The sequence below is a fragment of the Suricata suricatta genome, chromosome 11, assembly GCF_006229205.1.
Source record: "Suricata suricatta isolate VVHF042 chromosome 11, meerkat_22Aug2017_6uvM2_HiC, whole genome shotgun sequence".
In the NCBI taxonomy this organism is placed as follows: domain Eukaryota; kingdom Metazoa; phylum Chordata; class Mammalia; order Carnivora; family Herpestidae; genus Suricata; species Suricata suricatta.
The window spans coordinates 101,404,111-101,420,212 of NC_043710.1; the positions used below are offsets into that span (position 1 = coordinate 101,404,111).

Genomic DNA, 16,102 nt, shown 5'->3' on the forward strand with positions numbered 1-16,102 from the left:
ATGAGTCAGAGGCACAGAGGGTGGCAGAAGCTTCCAGGCTCTGACCCCCAGTTGGAGGCAGAGCCAGACCATGGCCAGATTTAAGACCACAGGTTAAGACCACTCCCCAACCCTCCACAGCTCCATAAACAAGCTTATGAACTCCTGGCTACACCACAGTGTCTATAATTGGTCTTATCTGTTATCACACTGTCACTAATGTGTCACATATCTTTTTAAATAATGCCCTCCCACCCCCGGGTATCACCAGCCATGGCTAGACCACACATAGAGAAAGTTTGTGTGGCCGTGCTGTGGGGAGTTCTGTGAGGGATCTGCTAGAAGGCGAGTTAAGACCCAGCACCCTCGTGATTATAAATCAGTGGCCAGAAGGGCTGTGGTTTCCTCAGGCGGTCCAGTCTGTGTTGCTTTAATACATAAAAAGCCGCATTCCGGGGCCTCTGGGCACTCAGTCGGTTGAACGTCTGACTATTGATTTCGGCTCAGGTCATGACCTCGGGGTTTGTGAGTTGGACTCGCATCAGGCTCTGGGCTGACAGCATGGAGCCTACTTGGGATTCTCTCTCTCCCTCCCTCTCTGGCCCTCCCCTGCTTGCATGCATTCTCTCTCTTTCCCTTCATCTCAAAATAAACACACGGTTCTTAAAAAAGTAGTCTTTCAAATGCTGGCAGAGGACACCCAGCTTCCAGACCCACTGTTTCCCTGGGGGCTGAGCAGTTCTACACCAACTTCCACTTACAACTGGGGAGGAGCCTGAGAAACAGGAATCTGATGAGAAACCACAACAAAGTGTCTGATTCTCTTCTGAGTTATAAAAAGAGTGCCTGGTAACCAAAGATTTCAAGTCAATGATGACACCAGTTTGGGCACAAATTCTCCTTGGCATGAGACAAACAGTGTGATCTCTGCCAAATCAAAACGTTATTTGCTTGTGGGTCTGTCCCCGTGAGGAGGACACTGTTGCTTAAACAGCCTGACTCTGTACCCGTGAAGAACATCAGGGAACAGGTGGAAAATCCAGCATCGTGTTGGTGTATGTTGCCTGTTTTTTTTTTTTTCCTGAAAATCTTTATGAGGTAACCCTGTGGCCGCAGGTGTCTGCCGTGTAATTGCAACACGATTCGTTCGTGGAGGACCTTAGAGCCACGGTTAACATAGCTCAGAATGCACACTGTCACCCGATCCTCTGGGCTCCAGTCCTGGGACATCCGAGCCACCGCAGAGTGCCAGAAATAGTGGCATTGGTGAAGCGAAGGAACGCTGTGTGAAATCAGAGAGGACCAGAGCCCGAGCTGGGCAGGTGGGCCCTGCCGGTCAGCAGGGCGGTTCCTCGAGAGCGTGCTGTTTGCTCACTGCCCACCGTGAGGATGCGGAGTCCAGCGCCCCAGGCTGATGTTAGAATATGTTTATTGCTACATTTATATACAATTATACAAACAGCCCAGACAGTAAAGGGAATGTGGCATCGACTTCTCCAGACTCCACAGATGTGCACAAGGAAACAGAGCCGTGCGCCCCGACGTTTGCTGTCAGTTCGAAGCCAAAAGTCAGTCACGTACGTTTTGTGAAAAAGTGGAAAATTCTCAGAAATTCTCTCCATGGATCCCTCCTGACAAGCTAGACATGCAGAAAAAAAAGTGGGTTCTCAGAAGCGGATGCCTTCAGGCGCCTGTTGAGGGGGGGGGGGGCGCGCCCTGAAGACAGGACGCTGCGGACGGGGGCCTGGGGCCGCAGGGTGCAATGCGGAAGTTCCCAAGTCCTGGCCCACCTTCCTAAGGTCTTCCCTAGGAAAGGCAGTTGAGAGAGGTTTGGAGAGAGACAGAACAGCGGGAGAGGGGACACCAACAGTAAACTGAGAGGTGAAGAGGACCATAAGCAAGAGCCCTTGGTTGGGGGAATCTTGTCCATCTGGTTCCGGCTGAGATTCAGGACTGGGGGGACAATAAGAGCATCAGGCATGGCTTGGTGCATCCTCATCCTGCAGCTCGCCGTGGGTCAGATGTCCAGGACCTGCAAGAAGACAGGGAGGGAACCGGAAAGTCAGGTGAGAAAGGACCCGACTGACCCTCCATATTGGCATCCTAGAGCCGATGAGGGCACAGACCTGGACATCCTCCCACATTTCGCAGGGAATGCTTAGCCATGGTGGGGTGTGCTGCTGAATTATGGGGGAGGGGTGCTCCTGAAGATACGCAGTGAACACAGGCCGCACCAGAACCGAGGAGGTTCCGCGGAGCTGACAGTCTGACAGCCGCCCCCCCGAAGGTTACCGTCTCAGAGGGAATCCAACGGAGTCGATCTCACCACGTGCACACCCAGAATGTGAGGTGGACTGGAGACTCTCATGTCACGGGTACACAGACCTTTGTGACGTGACTCACAAGAGAGCCAGGTGAGCAGTCTGTGGGGGGCGGGCCGGTGTGCCCAAAAGATGAGCTCACCTTATTATCTCCACCAGCTCTGCCTTCCCCACCTCAGGCCACCTCCCCCTCGAGGGTCCAGCGTGAGGGTCTTCAGATCGGGTCTCACCCAGCCTCCTAGGCTACAGCCAACCTGGCCCCTCAGAGAAAGGTCAAGGCCTGGAGGATGAGAGCAAGAAGTCTGGGGGTCGGAACGTACCAGACCTCCAGAGACCTGGGGCATGGTGGGCAGTTTGGCCCCCTGTCCCCTGTGGCCGTGGGGCCTCTATCGCTGAAGAAACCAGCCAGGTCCCCACAACCCCACAGGCTGACCACAGGGAAGACGGCATGAGGTTTCTGCTGGGACACCCTAAAGACAGCAGGAGTAGGACCGGAAAGCCACCTGCAAGTCCCTGTCCTTTCTCCTGGGTCCACGACATCAGCCACAGAGGGCCAGCACTTTTCCAAGGCTGCCAACTCTGTGACATTTCAAGCTGAAGGATGCGGCCATGGCCAACTCCTTTGATCCTTTAATAAATTCATCTCGGGATCATTCAGAACTCTCTGTCATTTGATCTTGACTTCCCCGGTGAGTCATGCAGAAACCTTCTCTTCCTACTTCTGATGACAAGAACACACAGTTAAATTCACTCAACAGATTCGCTTTAAAAAGCAAAAGTGCTAATGGGCGACAACCAATGAGGGGACAATTTGCAAAACATCAGGTATATTTTAATTTGGGGGCTTCTGCCCATCAGCAAACAAGATGGAAAGAGTTACGTAAGTCCCTGCATCAGAAGAAATGGTTTAAAGAGGAGTGGCCAGGAAGAGCCTTGTCTGTGGCTGTCAATGGGATATTAAAAATGTGTGTGAAGTTAGGATTTTAGCTCAAATCCCAGGAATAGGACTCACCAGACTCTATGAATCTACAACACCTACACCACCTTCAAAACAAGAATGCATGTGCCGCAAGTCAAATGGACACTGAAGCCCTGGAAACATCTGCGTGATATGGAGCGCGTGAGGTTCTTATATGACCTGAAACTCTTTTTGAAGCAATCCAAAATCCTAGGCCAAAGAAGCAAACCATTTCTAAAAATTCTCCACTTGAGTTGAACTTACATGACCATTTTTTAAATCTCATTTTAAAAGATCTAAAAGATAACATTGCTATTATGGACATTTATTCCACATCTTAAAGTATTACTTCAAATATACTCTCGTAGGTTTATAGAACTCGGGGAGGATTCACCACCCATTTGAGGGACCTCAAATGTATCATTCAAGATCTGCCGGGTGAACTTCGGGCTGCGGTTTTCCTTAGAAATGGGAAGGGTCTTAACAGTCTCTGCCCAAGAAATTAAAGAATTTCGCAAACAACCTGTTTTGAGGTAACCATGTTGGTCAATGATTTTTAAATATTCCAAATTGAGATCATTGCATAACACAAACCTGGCTGATGAACCGATTCTGGATTTCTTCTAATCAATGGAAGGCCCTTCACTCTTCAGTATTTCTAAACTGCCAGCAGCACCCGGCATTATATGCCTGAGCTTGCCCTGCAATGCTCACTCCACATCACAGTCTAAAACAGCCTGTCCCACCAGTGCACACAGAATGCAGTCTCATCTTCTCTGATGTCAAAATTATCAAATCGGAGGAATACGTGGTTGACTGGCAAAGAGCCCCAAAGCGGCAAACAACGGAGAAAGGACCTTCAGGAGGTGGAACTAGACGCTGTAATGGGAGGGCTTCTCCAGGTGAGCTCCGTTGGGAATCCACTCCACTAGATTACCGGCTCCAGGCTGTTGGGTTGTATGGGGTCCCGCCAGCGTTCTGGCAGGGGGCGGTGTGGCAGGTGCCAAGGAAAGGTGGGCTGGCCCTGGCCACGGCCGCCATTTGTACTTACCTGGCGAGGGAGGGAGCCTTCTTCCTAACTGTTACATCTGCTTTATACTGCTTTGGCAAGAACGCATCTGGAACAATGCATACAGTTTGGGTCCCCACCTTTCAAAAGAGACATCAAGGGGTTAGGAAGCACTTAATAAAAGAACACAGAATGACAAGAGCACCCTCTCACCACAGATTGGGCGGGGCCTCCGGGGCAACCAAAGGGCCAAAGCCGTCTCCTTCCTCATTTTTAACTTTTTTCCCCCCAATCCAGACTCGAATCTCCACTATTACAACACGGCAGCAAGAATCACGTGACATCTCCCTTTGACACGGATGCTAGATTTCTAATGGTTGTAGCAACTCCACACAAACGAATCGCTTTCACAATAATGGATCCCAAAGAGTTAAGAGTCAGGCTGATCGGATTTTATATTTTATTCGAGGTTCTCTCATGATTAATCTAGGCACTATGAAAATGTCCTTGGAACACTAAGCAGACTTATGAGGTCTCCTTTGAAATCGGTATGGCTTTGAAGAAGCAACTTCTCAACAGGCTGTGCCGGCCTGCGAAAATCCCGGGTGGGTTAAGATGACGCGAAATAAAAACGACCTGGTCTGCAGCCGTGTTGGCACTGCAGGGCGCACCGGGCTGGGTTTCGGCCCTGCTCCCGCGGGTCCGTCTGCCGCCGCGGGCTCACCCGCCCTTCTCGGGGAGAGCCCTCGGAGACCCCAAGAATGAGGTCACCGTGGCTCTACAGAGACGTCGCCAAACCCGCCAAGCTTATCCACGTCCGGCTGGCTGGCTGGGGAGAGCATCGCTTACGGACTTCCTAGGCTGTGGCTCAAGCAGGTGGAAATGCAGTTACTGGCGAGCTCTATCTTAGGCCTCAGCTGGCTACCAGAAGGGCTCCGGTGGCGGGCTCTCTCCCGTGGACGGCCGGGCGGCAGGGGTAGCTCGGTTTCCAGGCACTTTAGGCCATAATGAAAACCCGAGGCCTTGCCGTCAAATAATAGAAACCCCACATTTCTCAAAGCTAGGAATAAAGAAACTCAGAAACAATACAACTCATTAGCGGTCTTAAAATTCTTCTGTAATACTTGAGCTCAATGTTAAACTGGGCAGGATTCATTAGATGATTAAGTAGTACTTGAAACCTGAGAACATTTCCAAGGGAATTTGAAGTGTTTTCAATGACTTTGAGGGTTAGCAAAGCTGGCACTTTAAAGTATCAGATTTCATTAAAAGATGCATCCTGTATTTTTTTTCCTTAGTTCCTAGCACTACTTTTACCATGATTAACCACACACGAGATAGATTTACACTCAGAAAGGAACAAAAAGAGAGTGAAAGGAAGGAAAAGAAGCAAGGAAACAAAAGAAGGAAAAAAGAATGATTTGCATGAGTATATTTCAGAAATTTGAAAGAGAAAGTGAAAGCATGGCCTGCGAGTAAGTGGGATAAATATAAGGCACAAGGAAGAAAACAGATTTAAATTAAATGACAGGTGTCAGTGATAATAAAAGAAACCACAAACACACATTTCCCTAAAAGGTAACAAAAGAGGGGCACCTGGGTGGCTCAGTTCAGTTTAGCCTCTGATTTCAGGTCAGGTCATGATCTGGCGGTTAGTTTGAGCCCTGCCTCCGGCTTTGTGCTGACAAGCCCAGAGCCAGGAGCCTGCTTCAGATTCTGTGTCTCCCTCTCTCTGTGCCCCTCCCCGCCTCAAGCTCTGTGTCTCTCTGTCTCTCTCTCTTTCTCTCAAGAATAAATAAACATTAAAAATTGTTTTAATAAAATAAAAAATTGAAGAGCTAAAGTCAGAAATTTCAGTGTTTGCCACCAGGTGGCGCCATGAGGTTAAAATAACTTGGTTGAGGACACAACCCTTGAAGTGGCAGGGGAGGCCCTCCTACGGAGGGACCAGATTCCCAGCACAGGTAACTCAGGATCTGTGGAGTGCTGGGTCATAGGTTAGGACAGAAATCAGATCGAGTTACCAGCAACGCAAACACAGTGTTACCTTAGAAAATCTACCTAATTCAGTATGTTAAAAAAAAATTTTTTTAAGTGCATGAACATACTCCATATACATTTGCATTTGATAAATTAAGCCTTATCTTTCTTAAAAAAGAAACTCTAGCAAAATAGACATATGTATATAAAAGAAAGTTTCCTTAACCCAATAAAGGGCATGAAGCAAAACCTAGAGCCAACATGTAGTGGCAAATGTTAGACCTGTGGGAAGCATTCCTCTTACATCAGAGATGAGATGCCAGTGACTTCCAACATGGTATTGAAATTTTCAGTCAAGTCAACTCAGTAAGATAAGAAAAATAAATGTTATATGGACTGAGAAGGCAGATTGAGAACAGTCATTATTTGCAAGTGACTATGTAGAAAGCCTAAAAACTTCAGAGATTATTAGAAACAATAAGGGCTCGGCAAGGTTCCTGCACATAAAGTCAGCAAAGATCAATTTCATTTCTATATACCCCCACAAAGAGTTTTAAAATGTGACTTTCCGAAGTTAGTGGATATTCAGTTGCTTAATAATAAATTCAGCAAAAGATACACAGGACCTTAATGCAAAATTTTAAATTTTGCTGGAAGGCATTAAGGATGATATTGATAAATGGAGAAATATATCCATGACTAGGGATGCTTAATATTGTACAGATGTAACTTCTTCCCAAATTAACCTAATTAATATTATTATTAATACATTTCCAAACAAAAGCTTTTCTCCTTATTTATTTAGGTTTTTAGAGAGAGAAAGTGTGAGCAGAGGAGAGGGGCAGGTGGGGGGACAGAAAGAAAATCTTAAGCAGGCCCCATGCCTAGCATGGATCGACCCCATGACCCTGGGATCATGACCTGAGCAGAGATCAAGAGTCAGATGCTCAACAGACTAAGCCCCCGGGTGCCTCTCTCATACAATTTAAATTAAGACTTTAAAAATTTTTTAAATGTTTATTCTATTTTTGAGAGAGAGAGAGACATAATGTGAGCAGAGAAGGGGCAGAGAGAGAGGGAGACACAGAATCTGAAGCAGGCTCCAGGCTCTGAGCTGTCAATCAGAGCCCAATGTGGGACTTGAACTTGTTAACTGCGAGATCATGACCTGAGCTGGAGTTGGACGCTTACCCAACTGAGCCACTTACATGCCCCCAATTTAAATGAATTCTAATATTTATGTAGTAGAAGGGGTATCTGGCCAGCTGGGTGGAGCATGTGACTCGTGATCTCGGGGTCCTGAGTTCAAGCCCCATGTTGGGTGTAGAGGTTACTCAAAATAATAATAATAATAAAATAAAATTTATGTAGTAGGACAAAGGACCAAAACTAGTCAAGAGTATATTATAAAACAAGGGGGAGAAAAAAGAAAGCTCTATCAAATATTAAGACTCATTATAAAACTAAGGCTATAATTACAAAAACGAACTATTGGGACCTCATCAAAATAAAAAGCTTCTGCACAGAGAAGAAAACAATCAGCAAAACTAAAAGGCAACCAAAGGAATGGGAGAAGATATTTGCAAATGACATATCAGATAAAGGGCTGGTAGCCAAAATCTATAAAGAACTGATCAAACCCAGCAGACAAAAAAACAAACAATCCAGTGAAGAAATGGGCTAAAGACATGAACAGACACTTCTCCAGAGAAGACGTTCAGATGGCCAAGAGACACATGAAATGATGCTCAACATCACGCATCATCAGGGAAGTACAAATCAAAACCACAATGAGACACCACCTCACACCCGTCAGAAGGGCTAACATTAACAACTCAGGAAACAGCAGATGTTAGCGAGGATGTGGAGACAGAGGGTCTCTTGCACGCTGGTGGGAATGCAAACTGGTGCAGCCACTCTGGAAACCAGCATGGAGGTTCCTCACAACATTACAAATAGAATTACCCTAACACCCAGCAATTGCACTACTAGATATTCATCCAAGGGACACAGGTGTGCTGTTTTGAAGGGACACATGTGCCCCAATGTTTATAGCAGTACTATCGACAATAGTCAAAGTACAGAAAGACCCCAAATGTCCATCAACAGACGAATGGATAGGGGGCGCCCAAGTGGCTCAGTTGGTTAAGCGTCCGCCTGCAATCTGGTCATGATCTCACAGTTTGTGGGTTCAAGCCCCAAATCGGGCTTCGTGCTGATAGCTCAGAGCCTGGAGCCTGCTTCAGATTCTGTGTCTCTTTCTCTCTCTGCCCCTCCCCTGTTCACACTCTGTCTGTCTCTGTCAAAAAATGAATAAGTGTAAAAAACATTTTTTTAACCAGACGAATGGATAAAGATGGTTTATGTATACAATGGAGTATTATTCAACAATCAAAAAGAATGAAATCTTACCATTTTGCAACTATGTGGGTGGAACTAGAGGGTATTATGCTAAGTGAAATTAGAGAAAGACAAATATCATACGACTTCACTCATATGAGGACTTTAAGATACAAAGCAGATGAACATAAGGGAAGGGAAGCAAAAATAATATAAAAACAGGGAGGGGGACAAAAACATAAGAGACTCGTAAACATGGAGAACAAACAGGGTTACTGGAGGGGTGGTGGGAGGGGGGATGGGCTAAAGGGGTAAGAGGCATTAAGGAATCTGCTCCTGAAATCACTGTTGCACTATATGCTAACTAACTTGGATGTAAATTAAAAAGAAAAAAGAAAAAAAACTAAACCAAGGCTAGAATGAAAACAGAATGGTGTGGACACAGGGATAGACAGACTGACCGATGGAACAGAACAGAGACTGTTCATGTGAATCCGTAATATAGGTAAGAAGTGGCGATGCCCGAAGGGGAGAGGATGGAGTGTTAAGACAACTGGTCATCCAGGTCGAAAAAACAGATGGATCCAAGCTTCAGCGCAGACCCAAAGCTACTTCCAGCCGGACCAAAGCCTCAAGTGTAAAAATAACTAAACACTTAGAGGAAACTTTTAAAACTCAAAACTTTTAGAAAAGCTATAGGGGAATACTTTCATGACCTCAAGGAAGGGAAGAACTTCTTAAACAAGATGCATGCACAAAAATTGACACAGATCACAAGGAGAAAGACTTAGAAATTAAGCTACCATAAAGTTTAAATTTGTATCCATCAAAAATTCATAAAAATGTGAAAAGATGAGGTACAACTTGGAAGGAGGTAACTGTAAAACAGTTAAATGTCAAAAGATTAAGAGCCAAAATATAAAGAAATTCTGTGAAGCAATTACATCAAGATAAAGAAGCTAATAGAAAACAAGCAAAAAAAAAAAAAAGTCATTTCAAGGAAGAGAAAACATGAAAGGCCCATAAATATAAGAAAGATTCTCAATTATATTAGAAATCAAGAACATGCAAATTAAAATGCAGTAAGATACCATTTTAAACCTATCAAATTGGCAGAAGTTTAAAAATTCTAGTAATACCACATGTGGTAAAGATGTGAATGTATCTTTACTTTGGAAAATAATTTAATGGCTACACAGTAAAGTTGAAAATGTGCCTATCTTGTAACCAAATAATCCACCCCCCCAACTGGATCTCTGCCACAGAGATACAATTGCTCACATTCAACAAGATCTATGGCTACATTGTCTATAAAATAAAACAAATATTAGAAGACAAATGTCCACCATCAGGGGAATGGATAAATTGTAGAGCTTTCCAGTGAAGCATTCAGGGCAGGAAGAATGAACAAACCACTACCATAGTAGTCAACGTGTGTGTGTCTGTCTGTCTGTCTGTCTGTCGGTCTGTTACCACTATCTAAAGTTCAGATGCATGCAAAACTAGACATCATATAAACTAGATACCATGTTGCTTGTGGATACAAACTCAGTAAAACCCACAGGAAAGGATGATGTGATAGAAGAAGGCTACAGAATGCCAAATTACTGTCAATGTACTATTTTTTAAACTAATACAGGAATATCTGTTATATATATATATATAACAGAACCCAAGTGCATAAACCCACTTAGATGTGGATTCTTGTGAATGTATCCACAATGCAGTACTATGAATATGTTTCTCTTATGATTTTCTTATCAGTTCCTTCTCTCTAGCTGATTTTATTGTAAGAACACAGTATGCATACATATAACATACAAAATACGTGTTTGTTAATCAACTGTTTATGTTATTGGTAAGGCTTCCACATAACAGGATGCTCTTAGTAGTTAAGTTTTGGGGGAGTCAGAAGTAACATGCGGATTTTTGATCGAGCAGGGGGCTGGCATTCCAGGCCCTCATGTTGTACTAGGGTCAAGTGTATGATATAATACATAACATACTTTAACAATAATTTAATAATATAGATAACAAGAATGTATATATTCCTATATGTTTCCCCTAGGCACATTTCTTTCCCTAACACTGTTGTAAAACATTCCCTAGTTTTCATGTGTTTAAAACAGAAATTAATGGAGGAAAAATACTACAACGGATAGGACAGTTATAGAGTTGGTTCCAATTATCTTTGGTCTTTGAACCATTAGAATTTGGAAGGTCTCAGAGAAGGCATCTGGGTAGAGAAGTCAGTAGTGACTCTAAGGACACTGAACAGAGACCACGATTCCCCTGGTGTTGGACACTCTCACCTCAAAGTCAGTGCTTCTCCCGATTGCTGTCAGAACAACTTCAGCCTCAGCTGATAAAAATGCAAGTTCCTGGGTCCCGTATAGACTCAAGGAATCAGAAACCTGGGGAGGGGCCCTGGAACCTGCATTTAAAACAAACTCTCCAGGTGATTCTGATGCTAGTTTGAGAACCACTGCTCAAAGTTTTTCAAATGTGTAGAAAAGCAAAACAAAACCTTTCATTTCAGCAGAACGAGACCCCTCTATGATCAAATACAGTTCTCGACAGTCAGGACAACCTCACCACCAGCCTGTGGGAGAACATGAATGTTTTTCCAAGCCTTTAATTCAGGGGTCAGCAAACCTTGGCTCATGAACCAAATCCAGACCCACCTCCCCACCTGTTTTTGTAGAGGTCATAATTTAACATAAATTGCTTTAATTGAAAGAAGAATCTTTCATAATGCACAATAAAATGAAATTCAGATTACAGCGTCCATACTTTTTTTTTGTCCAGTGTCCATCCAGTTTTACTGGAAGGCATCCTTCCGCATTCATTTACACACACCAAGAGCCCCTTTTGTGCTATAATAGCAGAATTGTGTGGATGTGATAGAGATTATCTAGTCTACAATATCAAAAATAAAATTTAATATGTGAACCTGGACAGAGAGAATTTGCCACTTCTGCATTTGTTCAATGATCAGAATCTACCAATATAAAAGCAAACTATAGGCAATCATAGTGATTGCTTTTAAAAATACAATTTTCAGGGTGCCTGGGTGGCTCAGTCAGTTAAGCATCCGACTTTGGCTCAGGTCATGATCCCACAGTCTGTGGGTTCAAGCCCCACGTCGGGCTCTGTGCTGACACCTCAGAGCCTGGAGCCTGCTTCAGATTCTGTGTCTCCCTCCCTCTCTCTCTGCCCCTCCCCCACTCTGTCTCTCTGTCTCTCAAAATAAAATAATAAAGACAAAAAAAATTTTTTAATATAATTTTCAGGGTATCTGGTGGCTCAGTTGGTTGAGAATCTGACTCTTGATCTCAGCTCAGGTCATGATGTGGTTGGTGAGTTTGAGCCCCACATCAAGCTCTGTGCTAACAGCCTGCTTGGAATTCTCTCTCCCTCTCTCTGCTCCTACCCTACTTATGTTCGCTCTCTCTCTCTCTCACACACACATACACACACACACTCAAAATGAATGAATAAACAAAAAATTTTAATACCATTTTCATTTTAATACTGCAGCCAAAAAAAAAATCTAAGAGCTTCATACTTTCATAAGGAAAGTTAAATCTGATCCATTTTTAGCTACAAAGTATATCAAATAACCCACATAGAGCGTCTGGAAAATGTTATTAATTATGCTCCTTTCTCTCTTCAAATATTCTAATAAGTGACAAAGAAGTGACTGATGAATTTTAATGAAACACTCCATCACACTGAGTTCTGAAAACTAACTTAGCAATCTCCTCCTACAGACACTGACTCAGGTGGTAACTCCAACTGTCAGCCGGTCTTGAACGCCACACCACACGGCCTCCCTTTCTCAGGCCTCCCACTGTGGCCGCCTCCCTCCCCGCCTGGGGCTGCAGCATTCCAGGCCAGGGCCTTCTTCCCTCTGATGTCAACTCTTGAATTGTTTTCCAGACTGGATTTAGTTCCCATCACCGAAGACCTGCTCACCGAGTTCCCGAAATATTTTATTCAATGTCCACTGCACGGCTGAGAAAGCCTATTTCGATCCATATTCATCTTCACTTCTCGAATTCATTTCCCTTGAGATCCCTCAAGCATAGACCCTTCCTTGGATTTCGAAGGCGTAGACACTCAATAAAAGGAAAACGTTGCTTGCTCACCTCCAAAGAGTAAATCATGTATTTCAGCTTTAAGTGATTTTCACCCAGTTTTGAAAATGAAGCACTAAGCTCTTGGCAGTCCGGTGGAACTAGCCCGCGCAAAACACCTGAAGGAAGAAGTCTGGTCTTCAGTTTTGTGGGGTCTGATCTTCAGGTTACTGGTACTCCATATTCAACTTAATATGGAAAGCATTCTTCTTTGGCCTTTGAATTAGTGGATACGTCCACTTGGGGTTAGGCGGACAGGAAAATCCGCCAAAGGGCACTGTCCGGTGTGCAAACACATCTCAGCTGGAAAAGTGGTTAGTGTTTTGTAGTAAAAAGGATCTGGGTGGGCTTCCAACTCAAAGAAAACCAAGCCCAGATGCAAACCACGCCACCACTGTGCTTGCCTTGGGGCAGGTCCCTCACCGTGAAACAGAATAGGGCACCTACCTTCAGGGACACCTGTGGCCTTTAGGACATCGTTGTGTGGATGAGGAAAAGCATCCTCTCCTCCGGGCGGATGCTGCCTGGTGTGGCCCCAGGGCATGTGCTTACTTGAGTGGTGTTCACCCTGAATCTACACCGCTGTCCCCATGCTTCTGCCCACAGACCTCGGTGAGCTCCTTCGATCAGCTCCTTTCCACCTTCATCGGACACACTGCTCTCCTCTGGGGTCCGTCAGCGCTGGAGATACACGGCCCTCCTTTCTGTTTCTTGAACAGATTAAGTCCTTTCTTGCCTCTTGTCTTTGCATACGCTGTTCCTTCTACCTGGGCCGCTTTCAAACGAAGACTAAATCGGTGCCCAGTGGGCCACTTTGGGCAAGCAGATAATCATTGGGCTTACAAAACATTTCCTCAAATTTTGGAAATAGCTGGCATGTAAACTTTAGGAGATTTTCACATGCACATTACATTTCAACTGAAATGTCTCAAACATTACTCTTTGAATGTTCTTTTTTAAAAAGCTGCTTTCTGGCTTATCTTGGAAAGCAACAGTGAGCCCACAGCATCCGAAAAACTGTCAGCCGCGTCAGAGCACAAGATTCCTGCGTAGCCATGGTCCCCGTGGGGTCAGAGCAATCGTGAGGTCCCTCTGGTGCTCACATTCACATCAGATTTAAATAAGGAAGAGGGGGAGCCGACCTTCCCTTCTTGCAGGGGGCAACTTACGTGTCACCTCCTAGAGAGACTTTCTGACCTCCTGGCCCCCATGACCCTCCCCTATCTCCCCCCGTTCAGTCCCGTGTTCCTTTCGTCGTATTAGATTTGCTGCTTTTATAGGTCAAAGATGCTTGGGTAGCGGCAATTTCACATGATTCAATCAAATGCAATTCACAACTCTGTGATCACTCTGGTTGTTTGTGCTTCGCAGGTTTCTAGAGGCAGTAACACCATTAGGGTAAGGACCTAGTCCTATTTATCCTCAGTGACCATTCTGTACACAGTGCCTGGCGGGTACCAGGTACGAAAATATTTGGGTGGAGAAATAAAATGCAACAACTCCTCCCACCAGGAGTTCCTTAGCAGCTCCAGAGCACGCACAAGGTCCAGCCTCACCTCTCCGAGGTCCCCAGAGTTCGCCCCAGTTAGAAGTAGACTTTCCCGATCCACTGAGTCCCAGACTTCCACCTCTGCCCCCTGGCTGATGCCCCCAGTTCGAGCATTAGAAATTACTCAGAAGCCATGATTTTTCCTGCAACCCCTGTACAAACAGCATCGAGACCACCACTGGATGTCCACCAAGACGGTCTCTCAGGCTTGAGAGGAAGCAGGGCTGGGGGGACGACACTTGTTCCTGAGCTCAGCGCTGACATTCGCAATGGCCTCTGCATGCCTGGAAGTGTCAGCAAGAGGCTGGCTGTTCCCCAGACACTGGTATGTGTCCCTTCTGTCATAGTCACGTCGTCCCTTAACTTTTCTGTTTCCTTCTCTAGGCTATGAGTTTTTAAAACTTGCCTGTGAACCCTCAAGGTCTAACTGCAAGCGCTGAACAGATGTTTAAGAGTGAATGGAGGGCTGGTGGGCTCAGTGGGTTGAGCCTTGACTTCGGCTCAGGTCATGATCTCACAGTTCGTGGGCCTGTGCTGACAGCTCAGAGCCTGGAGTCTGCTTTGGATTCTGTGTGTCCCCCTCTCTCTGCCCCTCCCCTGCTCATGATCTGTCTCTCAAAAATAAATAAATGTTTAAAAAAAAAAAGCGAATGGAATTATTCCAGTAGCTCTGACCCTTCAGGTGCCACACAGGGCCCCTAGAGGTAAACACGGACACAGATGCTCATTCGCTGGGCCTAATCTCACGGGCTTGGGCAGGGGTGTGGGGCTAGGTGCCTATCAGTGTCCGCCTCGGACACCTGCACTTGACAGAGGACACTGCGGGGAAGAGCATTTTCCTGTTGTATGCACAGGTTTGTGGGAAGACACTCAGTTAAGTGGAAAAAAAAAAACCTTCTAATTCCATGGAAAGGGCTCTTTTTCCTGTTGCCAGAGGCAGTGTGCACTCTGAGTGCTGACAGGCCTCTCCTTTCCTGTGACGTTAGGGTCACAAAGCCATCCACACCCCAGCAGTCCCCGTCCTGTGGTGCAGCCCTGTCTCCTGGCGGCACTTGACCCGTCTCTGCTGCTTTGGCAGCACGTGGGACGCAGACCCTCGCCAAGGTTCTCCACGAAACCCAGGGGCTCTCCCTACCCTTCCCCTTGGGAGATTTCGTCTGACATCCCATCGGCGCTCCAAACATAACCATTCCCCTCCTGGTTTTCTAGCGTGTCCTGACAACAACTTCTGAATCTTGAACCTCATACCTTTAAGATGTGACCTGACCATTCAACCACAGCTGGTCCTTCGGGGCCTCCAGGGGCTCGTCTAGATACTCCCTTCTACCCAGTCTCCCTATCTCTGTCCCCGGGAACAACCCGTTCTTGGTGCGCCTGGATGGCTCAGTTGGATGAGCATTTGACTTGATTTCGGCTCAGATCATGATCTCTCTCTCTCTCTCTGTGTCTCTCTCAAAATAAATAAACTTTAAAAAATAATAAAAGTTTTTAAAAAGAGTAAATCTTAAAGACTTTGCTCAGGGTTCTTCTCCCTCCAGGAAGCCTTCCCTATGACCCTCCAGCAAGACTGGGTGCCTTTCTCCTGACCTCCCAGAGACTCCATCTGCTTCACTTAACAGACAATACGGAGCATCCAGCAGGTGCCAATCACTGTTCTAGGCCCTGAGCACACGTCATTGCCCAAAGTTCCTGCCGAAGACAGCCCCTGACTCAGACTTTACGAGGACGCCAGGGGGATGCACATCCAGTAGAAACTGCACTTCAAAATCTGCACGTGGCAGGCCAGCAACGTGTGGCACCGTCCTCGGGGGGGGGGGGGGGGGGGGG

General features: G+C 45.7%; 1 protein-coding gene across 1 annotated transcript in view; it reads right to left on the bottom strand.

Moving 5' to 3' along the window:
• Positions 1 to 1,391: 1,391 nt before the first annotated feature.
• Positions 1,392 to 16,102, bottom strand: part of RDX (radixin) — a 75,151-nt gene continuing 60,440 nt past the window's right edge. Inside the window, exons 14-15 of the mRNA XM_029915302.1 lie at positions 4,310 to 4,407; positions 1,392 to 2,011 (exon numbers count right to left, since the gene is read on the bottom strand). Of these exons, the coding sequence (XP_029771162.1) occupies positions 4,341 to 4,407 (67 nt within the window). The 3' untranslated portion in view covers positions 1,392 to 2,011; positions 4,310 to 4,340. The remainder of the gene's footprint in view (positions 2,012 to 4,309; positions 4,408 to 16,102) is intronic.